Source organism: Littorina saxatilis, linkage group LG15 (assembly GCF_037325665.1).
Source record: "Littorina saxatilis isolate snail1 linkage group LG15, US_GU_Lsax_2.0, whole genome shotgun sequence".
In the NCBI taxonomy this organism is placed as follows: Eukaryota; Metazoa; Mollusca; class Gastropoda; order Littorinimorpha; family Littorinidae; genus Littorina; species Littorina saxatilis.
In genome coordinates, this window is record NC_090259.1 from 20,946,204 (window position 1) to 20,965,007 (window position 18,804).

Here is an 18,804-nt window from a genome sequence, read left to right on the forward strand (position 1 = left end):
TCTCGCTTCCGAGCGCAAGTGCGTTACCACTCGGCCACCCAGTTGGTCTCTACTTTTCTCTTTATTTTCCTCTGGTGGTGGTGGTGGTGGTGGTGGTGGTCATATAATATAAGACCAACCTTCCACTTGATATCACATACGACGAGTTAGAATGTTGTGATGAAATTGTTTGCCCAAAAGCCATCAGTGGCTTATACAAAATGAATTCATCAAAAAGATTCCCATAGTGCCGATAGGGGACCAAGACTATTCATTTTTTTGGTATGTGACTAAACATAAGTACGGTCATATCCCATGTGCGCGCTTATAATATATTATGTCAGGCTTAAAGGCACAGTAAGCCTCCCGTAAACCATGACTGAGCTCCCCGAGCCTGACAGTGTCTGCGGTGGTTTACGGGAGGCTGACTGTGCCTTTAAGGAAGGAAACGATTTCTGATACCCAATAAAAAAAATCAGCAGTTGATCGATACTTTTTTATAATCAGAATGTTTAATTTGGTAACAACAGTATGTAGCTGGGATTGTGTTGTTGGTTACAGCATTGTGTAGCCTGGTTCAAAGACGCGGCCGAACGGGAAGCAGAGGAAATGGGGTGAGTTTACTTTACTTATGTTATCAGCACTGTTGGTTATTTATAGTTTCGTTGTGGTAGTGGATGTTGTTGTACATGTAATATCGTTGTTCGTCTTCTTCTTAATTTACGCCTTTTTTTCTTTCATTTTTTCTTCTTTTTTTTTTTTTTTTTTTCTTTATCTTTTTTTTCTATTTAATTATTAATTTATGTATTTGTTTTCGTTTGTTAGATTACCTTAATTATGCACTAATACCCCTTTTTTAAAGTTGTGTTTCTTTGAAAAAATGTTTTTCTTCCTTGATTTTTTCCAACAGTGTATGGGACCACTATAGCTTTTCAAAACATACGCTTTCCTTCTTTGCCACTACTAAAGCAAACGTGTGCAAGATTTTATCCTACATACGTGAGAGAGACACCCGTGAGATAATAATCGTTCAAATCACACGTGTGTGTATCATGTAAATGAGGTCATGTCAAGCAAGTCTGGCAGGGACCTGTTTTTCCACTGCTCATGATGCCAAAGTCACCGAGACAAACGTCATTATAGAAAAAAAAATTGCGCTCGCTAATTACCCTCGATGAATTTTTTGAACTAACACGTCACGCCACACTTTCAGAGTGACGTTTCTTTGCTTTGACGTAATAGATTGCACGACGCTTTAGAAGAGATCTAGGTTCCAAAACAAGCGTCTTCAATTTAGCTGCCCCGAATGCAGGACATTTTCAGTAAAATACACGTAAGTACAGTATGTAGGATAAACAGAATACTACATGTCTTGCTGTTTCGTACCAGATTTACACTCGTTGCTTTTTCAAATAGTGAACAGCTCGCTTTCGCTCGCAGTTCAATATTTAAAAAAAAAACTCGTGTAAATCTGGTACGACACAGCAAGCCATGTAGTATTCTCTATGTATGTTACACGCTTTGGAGCATGTGCAAGAACGGATTCAAACTCGAAATCGTCCCTCCAAAAGCCCCAAAATGCACACACGACTTTTATTTCTCCTGCTGTTGTCGTGTCTTCTCTTTACAAATTCTTCAACGCTGAGAATACCGAAAACGGCATCCCAGACTACAGTACTGTTTCCATACGCGAGTTTAGCTTCCCTTGGAAAGTGGCTCGCTCAGGAGGCCTGTTAGTCTGAAACTAGAAGGACAGAGTTCTGAACATAGATGACAAAGACCCCGGAAAGAACAAACATTTCGCGGATGCAGACACAGAAAGACGTCATGAAGAATGGAATGCTTCAAAAGATACAGACTGTGACGATGACTGTGACGTCATTCACATATACCGAGACGTCATTCATAGTTGATCGTTCACTTTCGTCAAAAAGTAGATCTCTCCACAATGGCTGCTCCTGTGTTTAGGTTTATCAAGCGTGAGTACGCAAAACGTGTTTGTTCTCTCCTCTGTTGAAGCTGTGAGACATAATCGCCATTACGAGCTAGTCGTGTGACAGAGAGTGTTCTTGCACACTCGACTGCTGCTGTTTCACTCCGGCTAAAGCCGTCGTGAAACATCTACAGTCTCGTGTGCAAGAAAACTCTCTGTCACACGACTAGCTCGTAATTTAGCGGGTACTGTATCCCAGTAATATTGTATCTTTTGGTGCCCTTATAAAGTCTTGTCCTTGCGGCAAAAGTTCGGTTTCCTTTTGTCTGAAGAAAAAACAATTGGGGAGAGCTCGGGGCCTAATTTCAATGCCATAGTTTTCTATTTTCGAAGAAGCAACTTCTGAACCTAACTGCTTTCTCCTCATTAATATTTGTCTGGTATGTATCTTGCTCGTCCACTGTAAAGATCATTAGATCGTGACCCTGGTGGATGTTTCTTCAAGTCTATGATTCAACGTTCCATTTACCTTTCCTTTTTTGTGGGTTGTTTCTCAGTGTCTTTGTTTGTTTGTTATTTATACAGGGGGAAAGTTTGCCGAAGTCTCGTTTTCCGTATGAAACAGTCCAAGTCAGCGGTAGATCATTTTCCTTATTTAACAGTGAGTTTTGATTCTAAAATAAGATGCATACGCAGACAGGAACACAAACAGTAGACAGGAAGAAAGAAAGAGAGAGTGAGAGAGAGAGAGAGAGAGAGAGAGAGACGGAGACGGAGAGAGAGAGAGAGAGAGAGAGAGAGACAGTCACAGAAAGAGAACGTGTGTGTGTGTGTGTGTGTGTGTGTGTGTGCGTGTGTGTGTGTGTGCGTGTGTGTGTGTGTGTGTGTGCGTGTGTGCGTGCGTTTGTGCGTGTGTGTGAGTGTATCTTCTTCTACTTCTTTTTTTTACAGGACTGTGGTTTCTGTCGAGCAGCCTTCTGCCCTCACGTTGTTTCGTCCAGCGCTAGAGAACAGTTCCCCGGTATGCTGTCTGCTTGCCTTATCGCTCCCGCCATCTCAGTGTCTCGGGCTGTCCAAGCCTCTGTCTGTCCAGTTTTCTTTTTTCGTGTATTTGTTAGTTCTGACGTTGTTCAAGCTACCAGGCCATAACAAAAAGTTAAAAATTCAATACTCGTCCCTGCCATCGTGTTGAGTAGTTGTTAAATATCTCTTATTCAAACATGCGCTTGTTCCTTTGTTTGAGCTTCTGGGTTCATATGGAATTGTCTAAAGTGCTTCCAAGGGCAAACGTTTTACTTCTCATTTGCTTTATTCTAACAGTGAAAGACACGATAGTTGACTTATTCCAGTGTGCCTGTTAAGAATTCGTATAGGACTGGGTGGCCGAGTGGGAACGCACTTGCCTCGGAAGCGAGAGGTTGCGAGTTCGACCCTGGGTCAGGGCGTTAGCAATTTTCTCCCCCCTTTCCTAACCTAGGTGGTGGGTTCAAGTGCTAGTCTTTCAGATGAGACGAAAAACCGAGGTCCCTTCGTGTACACTACATTGGGGTGTGCACGTTAAAGATCCCACGATTGACAAAAGGGTCTTTCCTGGCAAGATTGTATAGGCATAGATAAAAAAAATGTCCACCAAAATACCCGTGTGACTTGGAATAATAGGCCGTGAAAAGTAGGATATGCGCCGAAATGGCTGCGATCTGCTGGTCGATGTGAATGCGTGATGTATTGTGTAAAAAAATTCCATCTCACACGGCATAAATAGATCCCTGCGCCTTGAGTCCGAGTCTGGAGATACGCGCGCGATATAAGACTTCATATAATAAAAATAAAAAGTATCATGATCATACTTGTTGTGGATCTTGCGGGTTGAGACTTACAATTCTTCAAATATAGTTACGTCAAGGTGTCTAAGCCGATCTGATATGAACAGTGCAGTCAACAGATTAACATTTAAAACACAGCAGCTTGTATCAAAGCGTCGTTCGATCGAAGCATCCTACTCCTTTGTCTCTTACCGTCTTCTTCTTCTTCTGCGTTCGTGGGCTGAAACTCCCACGTACACTCTTGTTTTGCACGAGTGGAATTTTACGTGTATGACCGTTTTTACCCCGCCATTTAGGCAGCCATACGCCGCTTTCGGAGGAAGCATGCTGGGTATTTTCGTGTTTCTATAACCCACCGAACTCTGACATGGATTACAGGATCTTTTTCGTGCGCACTTGGTCTTGTGCTTGCGTGTACACACGGGGGTGTTCGGACACCGAGGAGAGTCTGCACACAAAGTTGACTCTGAGAAATAAATCTCTCGCCGAACGTGGGGACGAACTCAGGCTGACAGCGGCCAACTGGATACAAATCCAGCGCGCTACCGACTGAGCTACATCCCCGCCCTATCTCTTACTGTAGAATTATACCATGATTTATGAGTAGGATACTTCGATCGACCAGCGCATTGATACAAGCTCCTTTGGTTTCAAACATCACTCTGATATCACTTTTACTATATCAAGCTGTTTAATTGACAGATTCAATGGATATAAGAAAGGACCCAGCAGAATCAAGGACAATCGCCGAATCACAGTTAGAGGACTGGAAACAACTGGAAAACCTCGACCACTGCATCCCAAGTTGCTTCCCCAGCATCGTTTCCGCTTTGTGGTGGGCGGGGCTTGAAATGGACACGCCCCTCAAACAGATGGCAAAAGCTGATCTCTCATTGGAAGACAAGAGCGAGGGCGGGGTCACGTGCTCAGAAGAGCCCATGGCTTGCGGTGTGACTCACGTGCAGGTTCTCGTGACAGGCAGTTTGGTGATGGTGGGTGGAGCTTTGACCATCCTGAAGCCAGATCTGTGGGAATGACATCTACAAGGAACACCACTACATGTCAAACTGACTTAAAGTTATATAGTGACACTTGAAGATGTCTCAGTTGACCTCTCTAATAGATGGCTCCGATAAGGCGCCGTCCACCATTTCAGGATGCCATGCTACACAGCTCTCTTGAAAATGGGGGCCGAGTAGCTCACTTGGTACAGTACAACACTTATGATCCTCGGGTCACGGGTCCGGATCCTGGCAGGGACGGACATGGGTCAACTTTATGTGCAGACTGAGACACAGTATCCTTTGTGGCATGTAAAAGGCCTCGGTCATTCTAACAGAAGTGCAGGTGGCAGATTACATCCAAACACGCACTCACATGGATAGCACAACTCAGTTGGTGCTAGCTTTCCAATGGAAGAAAATGACCCACATTTCCCAGCGATAGGCGGACAAGTAAGTAATGGGGAAAACAAAACGAGAAAAGAAATGGCGTGGTCGAAGTGAAGACAAAGCGGACGACTTTTTTTTAACACTTTGCTTGAACATTTCCAACCGTCTTTCTGAAAGCCAGTTTGATTGTTTCATTCCCTAATGATCTTGTCTTTCTACCCCCTTACTTCAAGTCTGTGTGCATGCGTTTAGGATGTGGAAAAATGTTAGAATGATTGCTAACATTCATCACTTTGCGAATAAAATGTTTTTCTGGTACAATTACAAGGTAGTAAGTTTTGTTGTTTTGATTTCTGCCTCTGTAATTTTGGGTGTGTACTAGGTGCATGCATTTGCCCGAGTCCGTGTGTTTGGGGGAAGGAGAAGAGAGAGGGGGGGGGAGGGGACGTAACGTAATGTCACTGTTTACTATATACTTACAAGAAGAAACAATGTTCAACAAACTATATAAATAAAAACATTAAAAAAATTAAGTGTTCAAACAACATTCTTCCGTTAATAACAACAAAAACATGAATCCAAGGTATTAGTTTATTGTAGTCAAGCCTAATATCATTCAAGTTCACACAAATTAGTCTCCTTAGTGCAGCTGGAGGCAAAGCAGAAATTCAAAAGCGCTCATATAACATTAACACAGATAGGCACAGTGCATTTCCTTCAGTGAGGACAGTGAATTTTGCAGAAACCTTTAACTCCAGGTTTTTGATCAAAAATAAGACTCCAGTTTTTATTCAGTTTTCTGTTTTAAGAGTCCATTCCTTCGTGGCCTTCTTTTCTCGGATTAGTTGAGGTTTTAAGAGGGGGTTTCCACTGCATGAGAATTGTAACATTTAAAGGCACAGTAAGCCTCCCGTAAACCATCACAGATACTGTCAGGCTTTTACACACAGTACAAACACCCTTCCATTTGAACGCTCACCGAACGGGAACATCCTAGGTGCCCTACGTAAAGAGCGAGCAATTTTCAAAGAATTAATTTTGCGGATTGTCTCCTCACACAATCGGACCGTGGTGCGTTTTGGCGCTAGACCTAACTTTTAAAATCTAAATAATAAATTGACAGCTTGTTACACAAACATTCTTAAATCATAAAAGAATTCTTTTTTCATCAAAACAAGATCAGTACAATTCGAAGTTTTGAAAGTTTGAAAAAAGAAAAGCCCGGAAGCAGGGTCACGCAAGGTCGTGGTTCTCGTAGCAGACGACGGTTTATGCATATCGCCAGTTCCTCTGAACAGTCAAAAGCCATCGCTAGAGTTCTTGTGAACCACAGCCGTTTGTTTCGTGCATAGTCAGAGGTACATAATAACGTGTTATTGCAGATAAGCTCACAGCGAATTACAAACTGACGACAACATTGTAAAAAAGGAAAACTGGATAACACGGGTTCACGATGGCTCAGGGGTAAGATAAACCACGCAAAAATAAATTCTTTGAAAATTGCTCGCTCTTTACGGAGGGCACCTAGGATGTTCTCAAGCGGTGAGTGTTTAAATGGAAGGGTGTTTGTACTGTGTGTAAAAGCCTCACCGTATCTGTGATGGTTTACGGGAGGCTTATTGTGCCTTTAAGACGTCTGGCACTTACTTTCTGCATCACTGAAAAAGTTTAACTGCGCTTTTTATTTGAGCTCTGCACATTTTTTCTGAACCCAAACAGAACTTTGTTGAGGCATCTTTTGATGTAACGTGCAACCCTTGTTAGGGTTTTCCATAAATGACAATTAAGTGATGAATGAGAAAATAAGAGGCCACCAAAGACAAATATTTGACAGTTATCTAGGCTTTGTCACGGTTAGTGAGGAACTCTTTTGTGTGTCTCAATAGCAGTCGATCTGTATTTTAGATAATTTTTTTAAATATTAATGACAATTGACATCATTGGGGCTCTGAAAAGGAAGGAAAACCCTGTTACATAAAAACTACACACAACGCAAAAATTCCATTTTCATATAAACTTGATGCTGCAGCCTCTTCCTTCTTTAATTTCTTCTCTCATGGTAACAACAGAGTTAGTGGTTTAAATGCAAAACCAAAATGTCACTGCCTCCTCCTTGGAAAACGCACTATGCAATTCATTTCAATTTAATGATCACACATATAGTTAGCAAGGAGAGAGAAACATGAATAAGCACCATTACCAAGTGGTTTTATCACATCAAGAATCAAGAGTTTATTTCTATGCGAGTGTCGGTGACTGTGTATTTACTTCTCTTATTTTACAAGGTTGTTTTTGTGCATGTGTTCAAATATATAGTGTTCTCGGTGCAACACAGAAATGTGTTATGTAACAATCTCACGTATGTACTAATACTATTTCAGTGCAAGTCAAATGAACATAAGACAACATCTCATTCTGACATTTCCCAGCGACAAACAAAATCTGTCAAACAAAGATAACAGATCTTGTATATTTAATATACACTTTTTTGCTCTTCAAGTAGTGTACAGAAGAGTGCAAGTGTATAGTTATCACAACTCTGCTGTACAGTAAAAATTCACACTCGCATCCACTTTTCTCAACAGTCCATGCTCATTACAAAAGATCTAAGACCAGCATTTGTATATATATAGTCAATAAAACAAAGCTATTAGGCAATTACATCACAGCTCTCTAGCTCATCTAAAAGTTGTAGTAATGCAGTGTGGCACACACAGAAGATTAGAAATTCAGTTTCAACTGCCGCTGGTAAAGTTCGAACAATCCTGAAAAGCTAGAATTTCACTTAAAGTTAAGCACACTTTTCTTCTTGTTCTTCCATTAGACGCCCAGGGTCAACATTCTGACTTTTAATGGCGCTTGAGTAGGCATGCTGGGTATTTTCGTGTTTTTATAACCCACCGAACTCTGACATGGATTACAGGATCTTTTCCGTGCGCACTTGGTCTTGTGCTTGCGTGTACACACGAAGGGGGTTAAGTCACTAGCAGGTCTGCACATAAGTTGACCTGGGAGATCGCAAAAATCTCCACTTTTGACCCGCCAGGCGGCAGCGACCGGGATTTGAACTCACGACCTTCCGATTAGGAGGCGGACGTCTTACCACCACGCCACTTTTGACTTGAAGTTGGCCTCTTTGACTAAAAGCAAATCAGATGACTCAAAGAGGAACCAAAGTGCAGAAGCCCAAAAGACAAAAGGACAGAGGAAGATCAATCAAAATAATCGAGGATGTTTAAGTTAAGATTCCAGAAGGCATACATTTCTGAAAAACAAAGAATTGAGTACAAATTAAGCGCAAGCAGATAGAGCTAGTTATCAATTGATACTACTGGATCCTAAGTTTCTCGCAAACTGTGCTACTATACTGTCATTGCAAAGCAAAAGAACATGTGCTTCAAAAGAAGCCTTGGCTAGCCAGAAAAGAAAGTGTGCATCACTTGCCACAGGCAACTTAACACCATTCAAAACAATCATAAAACACATAGAACTCAAAACAAAAGAAGAAAAAAATCAAAGCATGCAAATTCAGTCTTATACACAACATTCATAGTGACACACTGACACAGTCTCTCTTGCAAAAGTGATGGATATTTGTGACCCTCCACCACGAAATGAGTCGCATGTCACCTCGCGCGGTTCTGCGCTAGGCTTAATATAAGTCCGGGGAGTGTATGGTAACAGTGTGAGGGTCACCTTAGTCACAGGCTTATAACTCAAACAGTTTTCGCTCTTTTCTAAAACGGTTTTCACCACTGGATAGAGCATAAAAAACACTTTAGGAAAATGTAAAAATATGAAAATCATGCAAAGGTGACATGCGACTCATTTCGTGGTGGAGGGTCACATTTGGTGAAGTCGAGCCGATCTGAACGCCCTATCTTCAGTGGTATCGTTCACAATTAAGACACCAAAACCATGTTCTATACATTCTGGCACTATATTATTACAAGTCATACATTCCTCCCGACCCCGTCTCCCTAATGCCACTCTTTGTGAAATCTTTCACTTAAAATGAAACCAAAGTTTTGTATATATATAAAAAATATGCTGGCACCATAATGCCAACCTGTGTACTCTCCCACCCCCCCCCCCCCCCCCCCACCCCCCCCCCCCCCCCCCCCCCCCCCCGCTGACACCTGACAAAAAAAACTCCAAAACAAGAAGGGCAAAGCCCATACGACTCACATGCTTGACCTTGACTAAACCTAGCAATGACATCATACACTAAGACCTGCTTTACACATTTTTCCTACCAAAATAATGTGACCTTGACCCAAGGTCAAGGTCATCCAAGGTCATGCAACACAAAGCTGTTAATTCAAGACATAGGAAGTACAATGGTGCTTATTGGCTCTTTCTACCATGAGATATGGTCACTTTTAGTGGTTCACTACCTTATTTTGGTCACATTTCATAAGGGTCAAAGTGACCTTGACCTTGATCATATGTGACCAAATGTGTCTCATGATGAAAGCATAACATGTGCCCCACATAATTTTTAAGTTTGAAACAGTTATCTTCCATAGTTCAGGGTCAAGGTCACTTCAAAATATGTATACAATCCAACTTTGAAGAGCTCCTGTGACCTTGACCTTGAAGCAAGGTAAACCAAACTGGTATCAAAAGATGGGGCTTACTTTGCCCTATATATCATATATAGGTGAGGTATTGAATCTCAAAAACTTCAGAGAAAATGGGAAAAATGTGAAAAATATTTTCTAGACAACATTTATGGCCCCTGCGACCTTGACCTTGAGGCAAGGTCAAGATGCTATGTATGTTTTTTGGGGCCTTGTCATCATACACCATCTTGCCAAATTTGGTACTGATAGACTGAATAGTGTCCAAGAAATATCCAACGTTAAAGTTTTCCGGACGGACGGACGGACGGACGACTCGGGTGAGTACATAGACTCACTTTTGCTTCGCATGTGAGTCAAAAAGGAACAAGAGGCGAAGCCATCAAGGCTCACGTAAGAAATCGACAAACAGTAACACAAACTCAATCACACACACACACACACACACACACACACACACACACACACACACACACACACACACACACACACACACACACACACACACACACACACACAGAAAGAGCATAGGTGAAACTGTGCAAGAAAGCGAGACACTAGATCTAGATCTGTCTGTCTGCATGTAGCCTACTTACAAGGACACGACTGCCAACTAGTCTCGGCGCGCTCAAAATAATAATGACCGAGACTGTCAGTACTTCCTTCGCGTGACGTCTAACCCTCTTACGTCATAATGTGACGTCAATGTAATGTGACGTCTTCAAATGTTAGAGTTTCTACCACAGACATACACACGCACAGACGCACGCACGCACGCACGCACAGACAGACAAAGTTACGATCGCATAGGCTACACTTACGTGAGCCAAAAACCAAGAAAAGAAGATTCCACAGGAGATTAAACACAACTTCTGTACATGCTGGCACTATGATAAAGAACCTGGACACCCCACCCACCCACCCACTCACCGACCCCCACACCCCCATTCCCACCTCCCCACCCCTTTCAACCCCAAGAGATTACCACCAAAAAAAAGTCTACACTACAAATCGGCATCATCTGGAGCCAGACGCAGGTGTCCGTTTGGTGGTAGCTGCATTTGACGTGGTGTTACTGGAAGCTTGGGTACCCGGTGTTGTAGAACCTGTTGAGTGCAGATTTGTCGACGCTGGCGGAACAGACGACGATGCTGTTGGCGTGGACGCAGCTCCGTTGGATAAAGATGCTGTGGTTGTTGTGTTGGCAGTGGTGGTAGCTGGGGTGGTGGCAGTAGAAGAAGATGAGGACAAAGGGGCTCGTTCTCCGTCTAGCCGCATCTGATAAATCCTAGAGACTTGCATAAGGATGGGTCCTGTTTCCGGGTCGTTCAACCACTGGTTTGCTGCTATCGGATTCTCCAGCATTTGAAGGAAGGCTGTTGAAAAGATAAAGAAGTTTATTTCACAGCTGCCTGGGGTCAACATGACAGAAGTTATTGGAACTGACAGCAAGTATAAGCTATATGGTACTTCTTCTTTGTTCATGGGCTTAGACTCCCACGTTCACTCATGTTTTTAGCACGAGTGGATTTTTACGTGTATGACCGTTTTCACCCTGCCATTCAGGCAGCATACGCCGATTTCGGGTGAGGCATGCTGGGTATTTTCGTGTTTCTTTAACCCACCGAACTCTGACAGGAATTACAGGATCTTTTCCGTGCGTACTTGGTCTTGTGCTTGCGTGTACACATGAAGGGGGTTAAGCCACTAGCAGGTCTGCACATAAGTCGACCTGGGAGATCAGAAAAATCTCCACTTTTAACCCACCAGGCGGCAGCAACCGGGATTCGAACTCAGGACCTCCCGATTAGGAGGCCGATGTCTTACCACCTCGCCACTGCGCCCGCCAGCTATATGGTACATTGGGATGCCCCTTTTACCACCCCTTGATTTTTAGACACCCCCCTATCTCTCCCACCCCTTAACTCATTGTCTCCAAGGTACGGATATATCCGTACCCACTCATATGGCTCTATATCTGACCAGGTACGGATATATCCGCTCAGACTGTTAGCTTCAGTCGCTTCCTGTAACGTCCATCTAACGCCTGCATTCCAGCGTGTTGATACACAGTTACTACACAGTTACTACAATTCTGAGTGACCTGCTGCAGCACAGCTGGTCTCGGCTAAAAAAAACTTGGTCAACATAGTTGGGGTAGAAAGTGTTAAGACCCTACTGTTTCAGATTTCTGTTCATAACGTCTGTATGTTTACCTACTTTGTAGGACTCCCTCCCTTTTAAGACCAGATTTGTTTACGTCTTCAAAGAGGGGTTTAACTGTAGTCGATTCTCACAGCCAAAACTTCATGAAGTGTGAAGCATATGTGTTCTGTATATTCTGAGAAACAGTGTTAACTTCATTTCAAAACATCTAAAGGATAAGGATAAGATTTTTATATAGTCCATGAGGGTAACCTCACAGAAATTCGGGCTGCTTTCTCCCTGGGGAAAGCGAGCTGCCATACAGTATACGGCGCTACCCTTTTTTTTTTTTTTTCCTGCATGCGTGTATTCATGTTTCCAAGCCCTGAGACTTAATGCCGTGTGAGATAGAATTTTTTACACTTTATTCCAAGTCACACGGGTATTTGGTGGACATTTTTATCTATGCCTATACAATTTTGCCAGGAAAGACCCTTTTGTCAATCGTGGGATCTTTAACGTGCACACCCCAATGTAGTGTACACGAAGGGACCTCGGTTTTTCGTCTCATCCGAAAGACTAGCACTTGAACCCACCACCTAGGTTAGGAAAGGGGGGAGAAAATTGCGGCCTGACCCAGGCCTGAACACGCAACCTCTCGCTTCCGAGCGCAAGTGCGTTACCACTCGGCCACCCAGTCCCAATCAAGCAATGCCTAAAATAAATCGTTATACTTTGAATTTGACTGCCTTTACCAAGAGAAAAAGATGTTCAAAACACAATAGGATGCACATGTAAAGTTAAAGCACATGTAAAGTTGAGCACATGTAAAGTTAAGCACATGTAAAGTTAAGCACTTGGTACTTACTCCCTTTAACTCCCTTTATTCCATTTCTCTGCATAAAGTCTTTGAATTGATCTTTGTTTTATACCTCCCAGCTCTTTCAACACCTAGCCTGATTGAATTGTTGGACGAACATTACTGAGAGACCACTGTATCTGATAAGGCCACACACACAAAAAGTCTGTGTACGGTAACATAAGCAAAACAAATAGGGTCGGTAGGTCAGGATTTTTTTTTCTAAAAAAAACCATATTTTCAAGTTATTTTATCAAAAAACAAAGACTTTTTTTTAAAACTTTTTTTCCCCCCAAATGCCAACAAAAAGTCTAGGGTCCCGCGAAAAAATAGGGTCGGTCGGGATACCATAAACAGACTATTTTATTTTTTTTGCCTAATGAACAAATAAAGGTTATATCGTACCAAGCAGGCATCTAGGGTTGTTGAGGCCCAGCTGTACGGTGGGGTTTTCCATGATGGCCTGATAGACCAGTGATGACGGATCTAACCCCTCCTCCACCACAGCTGCTCTTTCTCTCCGGTCTCCTAACAACCAGTCACACTGCAAACAAACATATGCATTTTTCAATTCATAAAGACGGCATCAAACATTGCAGGGGTTTATAATATTTCAGGTATGTTTGCATAGAATCTACCATTTACAGCATCGTTCTTCCTTTCTTGATCGCTTGGAGGGCTGGTTGGTTGGGTTGCAAATCTCCTTCATATAATGGTCCCACCATTTTCATATTCCATGGTGCACTTTGAAATGTTCACATGCAAGCATTCAGCTCATCCTTCTCAGAAGTACCTCTCTCGCTCTCTCCAGAACCAAAACTTGTCCGACTTTCAGTAACAGAAAGCAGACAGTTGCACACACACACGCACATGCACACACCCACACAAAAACAAACACACACACACACTTTGAAGTATTTACATGCAAGCATTCAGCTCTTCTCAGAAGTACGTATAGCGCTCTCTCCAGAACAAAATCTGTTCAGACTATCAATAACTGGAAACAGAAACACACACACACACACACACTTACAGCAGCATCCTGATCATTACGAAACATCCGTAGCGCCTCCACTGACTCGGTCTCACCAAATCCCATCTCGATTAGCCTCTGCAATGCCTGTGGAAGAATAAAAGAAAAGAAAATGTACATAAAAAACATTAAGTTTCCAGATTTCTGTTTTTTAAAACAACAACTATAAACAAGTTGCTAAAAGAAAAAAGGGGATCACAGGAAATACACAACTCCAAAACCCTTTTGAAATCTGACAATAGAATCCACAAGAGAAAAGTAAAAGAAAAGCATTTGATCAGTCTTAACTGTGCAAAATACCAAGTGAAAATGAATGACGTTGCAACCCTCCATCAGTAAAGCCAAACAATTTGTTGACAATGACTCTTTGCAGAAAACAATATACTTCTAAAGAAGTGCATCCGAATACAAAGCTTCGGATCAAAAACGAGAAGACATAATTACAACCAAGTTGCTTCCCTTCAATCAAGTTCTTGTTTCCATTCATCACTGAATAATGAGCTCCTAAAACAATGTCTTTCATTCTCATGATTGTGGTATGCTTGCATAAGACAAGCAAAAACAAAACACAAGCCATTTTTTCTGCACTGGGCTAGAAATGCAAGACGAAGAGTATGATGACTCTCAACAGGGTATACATACAGTGGAACCCCTCTCTAAGACCCCCCTCTCTAAGGACTACCCCGCCACAACGACCCTTTTTTTTTTAACCGATGTGTTTCCTTATATAGTTGTCACCAGTGTAGCGACCACCCCGTTCTAACGTCTAAGGACCGACCTAACAGCTTGTGCAACGACTTTGTCAGACCACAGGCGGAAGGTATCGTTCACTGGACCACTACTTCCATAGAAAAGACTACTCTCTATGGAAGTAGTGGTCCAGTGAACGATACCTTCCGCCTGTGGTCAGACAAAGCCAAGACTCTCGGTGAGCGTAACGCATCACTGACAAACCGGTTATAACCAGTTATAACCGTCTCGCGTAAGCAAAGGCACTAAACCGCTGAGAGGTGTGATGGTTGGGTGGGCTGAGTAAACATCACAAACCAATCATCGAGATCAAAGGCAGGTCCATTGTGATAGCTGGGTGGCCTTGTTAAAAGACACTGACCTTCTTCCCAGGGGTCATTGACCCAGTTTTAGCTACGAGAGGTGGTTCCCCTTTCATATCTGAGAGAGGAAACACGTCCTGCACCCGGGTCAGTGACCGAGTTTAACCTATGGGGAGTTTAACCTATGTCGCGCTCTCGTTGATGTCTTGAGAGGAAACTTGGCCAGGGTACTGAGATCTGAGGGTACTACATGCACCAAAACTGGTGGACACCATCGACAATGTCAAACATGAAATCGAAGCAGTTTGCTTGAGGAAACGGTCATCAGCAACTCAAACTTCTCTGTTTTCTTTTTTAAGAAAATCTGAGGTGACTTTCTTTGTGGCCCCCTGACCCTGCCCCCTCCCTCTGTAAGGACCCCCCTCCATAAGGACCGATTTTTGTCAACATTTTCAAGGTCGCTAGAGAGGGGTTCCACTGTATTTATAAATTTATGTGCATACATATTTATAAATGTATGTAAATTTCCTGATCATGTAAACAGAAATTAAAAATTGTTTGACCAACAGTCCACATTATCATGAGAATATTCATGCATTCATACACACCCTGGGGTTTGCCCTGAACTCTCGCTTCTTGAAGGCGCGGATGGTGTCCAGGATATTGGTGTAGTGAGGAAGGCCGCCTGACGTCGATTCTCCTTCTGTCGGCGATGTGCTCCCTTCCGCTCCCGACATTGCCTTTTTAACATAAAACATACAAAAACGTAAGCTGCATTCCAGCGTGTTGATACACAGTTTCTACACAGTCACTATAATTCTGAGTGACCTGCTGCAGCACAGCTGGTCTCAGCTAAAAAAAAAAAAAAACTTGGTCAACAAAGGTGGGGTGGAAAGTGTTAAATAGGAGGGAGTCTTAACATAAGGGTACAGCAGTCCCTGCAATGTACGGCCCCCGGCGTGAGCGGACACCTGACATGTACGGACACATTTGCTCGGCACGGAGTGTTTTCCTTCTATATTTGCCCCCCCTTAAACGGACACCTGCTGCCCTACACGCCACCAGGCGTGAAAGGCAGTAAGTAAGTAAACGGACACCTGCAAAACGTGGACGCGGACACTAATTTTCGGTCCCAACAGCAGGTCATACCTCCAATGTACGGACAGACCATCGTCAAATTTTCACAACAACAAAATCGATAACAGAGCAGTCCGGCTCTTGGTACAAAGATCACGGCCGCAATGGCGTGATGACAGTCACTGATAACTTGAGTGCACGTGTACCCATCAGGAGGGGGGGTAGTTTTGGTCAGGAGTGGAGTACATGCGAAGATGTCAACATGAAACTGCACTGTGCTCTTTATTCTTGTCTGTTGGACGTAAACAACAGAAACCACAGTCGATGAAGGTCCTGAGCGAAAGAGAGTGAAAAACCGGCCACAGTTCTCAGCATTGTGTGTCTGTGTGTAACCTCTTTCATTGACAAGATACTCTTGTTTTCCCTCAGCCTTGACCAGTGAGTCGGTTGCCTAATCTGTGAACCCTTCAGTTGTCTTGCTTTGTCAAAAGTTACAACACAGTCAACTGGTTTTGCTCTGAGTGAACAGTGCAGTTCTCTGGCCACAGCCCAAAACAGAACATGGCTGGAGCGGGGAGTGAGAGAGAGAGAGAGGGAGGGGGGGGGTGGAGGGGTAGCTGGCTAAACTCTGTGGGGTGTCCGGGTGTCACTGCATGTCAGCAGGAAGAGCATTGGAGAGAAATAGAGAGGTGTACTCTTCCACACAATTTCCAAGCATCAGTTGTCACGGCTTGGGGTAGGCATTAGTGAGGGAGAGTGGGAGCTGTGTTATGTACAGTGTATTTCCGACTGAAGAGTGAAAAGTCACTGCCATGCCACATGATCGGCATGCAGTCAATAAAGCCAGACAAGAAGAAAATAAATTACATGATTATGACATGCAGCTCTATCTGCTGCTATTTATTCAAACTGGTTTTCAAGCTTATTCTTGCAAAGCATCTGCACACGCTCCTCTGTGCTGTGTTTGTGTGGCTGCTTTCGTATGTCAGTGCATGGTGAGTGTGTTCACTGCCTTGAGGATTTATTTTATCTCTTCTATTCAACACTTTTCATACAAATCATTTTTACAGAACGATTAAAGAAGTATTAGGAGTTTATTGTTATTGTTTAGTAGCCACAAGAAGTGATTAGCATAGACTCAATCCTGTTGTTTGTGTGTCTCTGTGTGAGTGTATGGGGGAGGGGGTGGTGTGGTCACCCCTCCCGTGACCGGACACCTGCAATGTACGGACAGTTTTGCTATGGCCCAGGGGTGTCCGTTCATGAGAGGGACTGCTGTACATTTACAGAGGTTATGAACAGAAAGTCTGAAAACGCAAGATCTTAAAAGGGGGGAGGTCTTAAATTGGGGGGGGGTGGGGTCTTAATGGGGGGTTCCACTGTACTTACAGTTGGTTCCTGTGTGGCTGCTGAGGCAGCTTCATCCAATTCTGGCAGAGGGGTGTCAATGTCGGGATCATTTTCATTCTGGAACAGCCAGTCCATGGCTGCCATCACCGCCATTCTGAAACAGAACAATTCATCATAAGACACAACAAGTCCATATTCTGTTTATCATAACACACAACAAATCCACATTCTGAGACAGCATTTTTCATTAGCTTCTGTGACATTTTTAGAATCGATTACTGTGAGATTTTGAGAATCACAGCATTCAAAATAACTTTCAAAATGCACAAAATTCAATGAGAAATAAGCACCAAACTAGGCAAAGAGCCTTCGTGAGTTGTAAGGTTTTTGAGCAACACTCAAACCAAAACTGGTGAGGGAAATATCTGTGAATGTATTGTTTTGTCAATAACAAACGTTCCAGCAACCTATTTTTCTTGGGGTTTTTTATTCTGAATTTTGGAACGTTGGCAGTCTCTTTGTTTTTGGATTTGGTCAGGGAAAACTAACATATTACCCACAGGAATTCTTTCAAATTGTCTGGCAGGCAGCCTTTGGGAGAGACATTGCTCATTACAAAGACAAACTGATTACTCAGGTGAGTCAGTAAAGCACACATTAAGTATATATATACATGTACAATAACCTCAATGTCACACCTTTTATTGAATGTCTGGCGTAAAACCATCCCCCATTTCAGACCTCCAAAAATCAAAAATTTTATTGTAAATTTTCATTTAATAAATATACCTACCCGAATCACATGTAGCATTGACACAATCGGAGATGCCAGGTTCTGAAAAGGCTAACCGTCTAAGGGAAGCAACCCCAACCACAAAAAGTGTAAACGTAGCCATGGTAATGACCATACACCCGGGGAGTTACCTCCCATCGTGCATGCCACGTCAGTACTGCTACTGAACACGTGGTTCATATCATTCGACCTAAAGAATAAAATTCTCCAAATCAAAAGCGGGGTTGGCGGGAGGGAATATACCATGTGATTCGGGTAGGTATATTTATTAAATGAAAATTTACAATAAAATTTTTGATTAAATTACATATTCCTACTCCGAATCACATGTAGCAGATTACAACAACAAGGCGGTGGGAAAGAAAATCTAACTCACTCAAAAAACCTTGCCAAAAAACTGGACCGCTGCCAAAGAGTCAGGACGGTCCCAGTGGGAAAGAAAATCTAACCGACTCAAAAGCCCTTACCAGGGCTGGCCCACTGCCAAAAGGCAGTGAGGGAACCGAGGAAAGTCCTGATTGACAGCCGAGATGAATCTCAGGCAAAAAGCGTAAGAGACAACCTCAGAGATCCAGTAAGCTGTGCTCAGCACTTCTTCCAATCTCCTAGCCGTAAAAAACAGCACAGGAATAGACCCAAGCCTTGGATTAATAACCCTGGCGAGCCAAGGGAAAGACAAGCTCCCCCCCCCCTTTTTTCTTGGAAGGAAATGCTAATGTCCTGAAAAGATCCGTGCGTAAGGTTGTCCCCTCAAAGCTGAGAAGGACACACCCTCGCGGTGACCTT

The 18,804-nt window shown here is 43.0% G+C and overlaps 2 protein-coding genes across 3 annotated transcripts in view; one reads left to right on the forward strand and one right to left on the reverse strand.

The window, feature by feature from the left end:
• LOC138948792 (folylpolyglutamate synthase, mitochondrial-like) overlaps positions 1-5,453 on the forward strand; it is a 324,370-nt gene extending 318,917 nt beyond the window's left edge. For both annotated transcript variants that reach the window (XM_070320407.1, XM_070320408.1), the window contains exons 12-15: positions 541-593; positions 2,498-2,573; positions 2,864-2,933; positions 4,438-5,453. In XM_070320407.1, the coding sequence (XP_070176508.1) occupies positions 541-593; positions 2,498-2,573; positions 2,864-2,933; positions 4,438-4,772 (534 nt within the window). In that variant the 3' untranslated portion in view covers positions 4,773-5,453. The remainder of the gene's footprint in view (positions 1-540; positions 594-2,497; positions 2,574-2,863; positions 2,934-4,437) is intronic.
• A 5,219-nt stretch (positions 5,454-10,672) lies between these two features.
• Positions 10,673-18,804, reverse strand: part of LOC138948793 (ubiquitin-associated domain-containing protein 1-like) — a 20,808-nt gene continuing 12,676 nt past the window's right edge. Inside the window, exons 6-10 of the mRNA XM_070320409.1 lie at positions 17,265-17,379; positions 15,407-15,538; positions 13,747-13,833; positions 13,119-13,257; positions 10,673-11,085 (exon numbers count right to left, since the gene is read on the reverse strand). Coding sequence (XP_070176510.1) covers positions 10,727-11,085; positions 13,119-13,257; positions 13,747-13,833; positions 15,407-15,538; positions 17,265-17,379 — 832 coding nt within the window. The 3' untranslated portion in view covers positions 10,673-10,726. The remainder of the gene's footprint in view (positions 11,086-13,118; positions 13,258-13,746; positions 13,834-15,406; positions 15,539-17,264; positions 17,380-18,804) is intronic.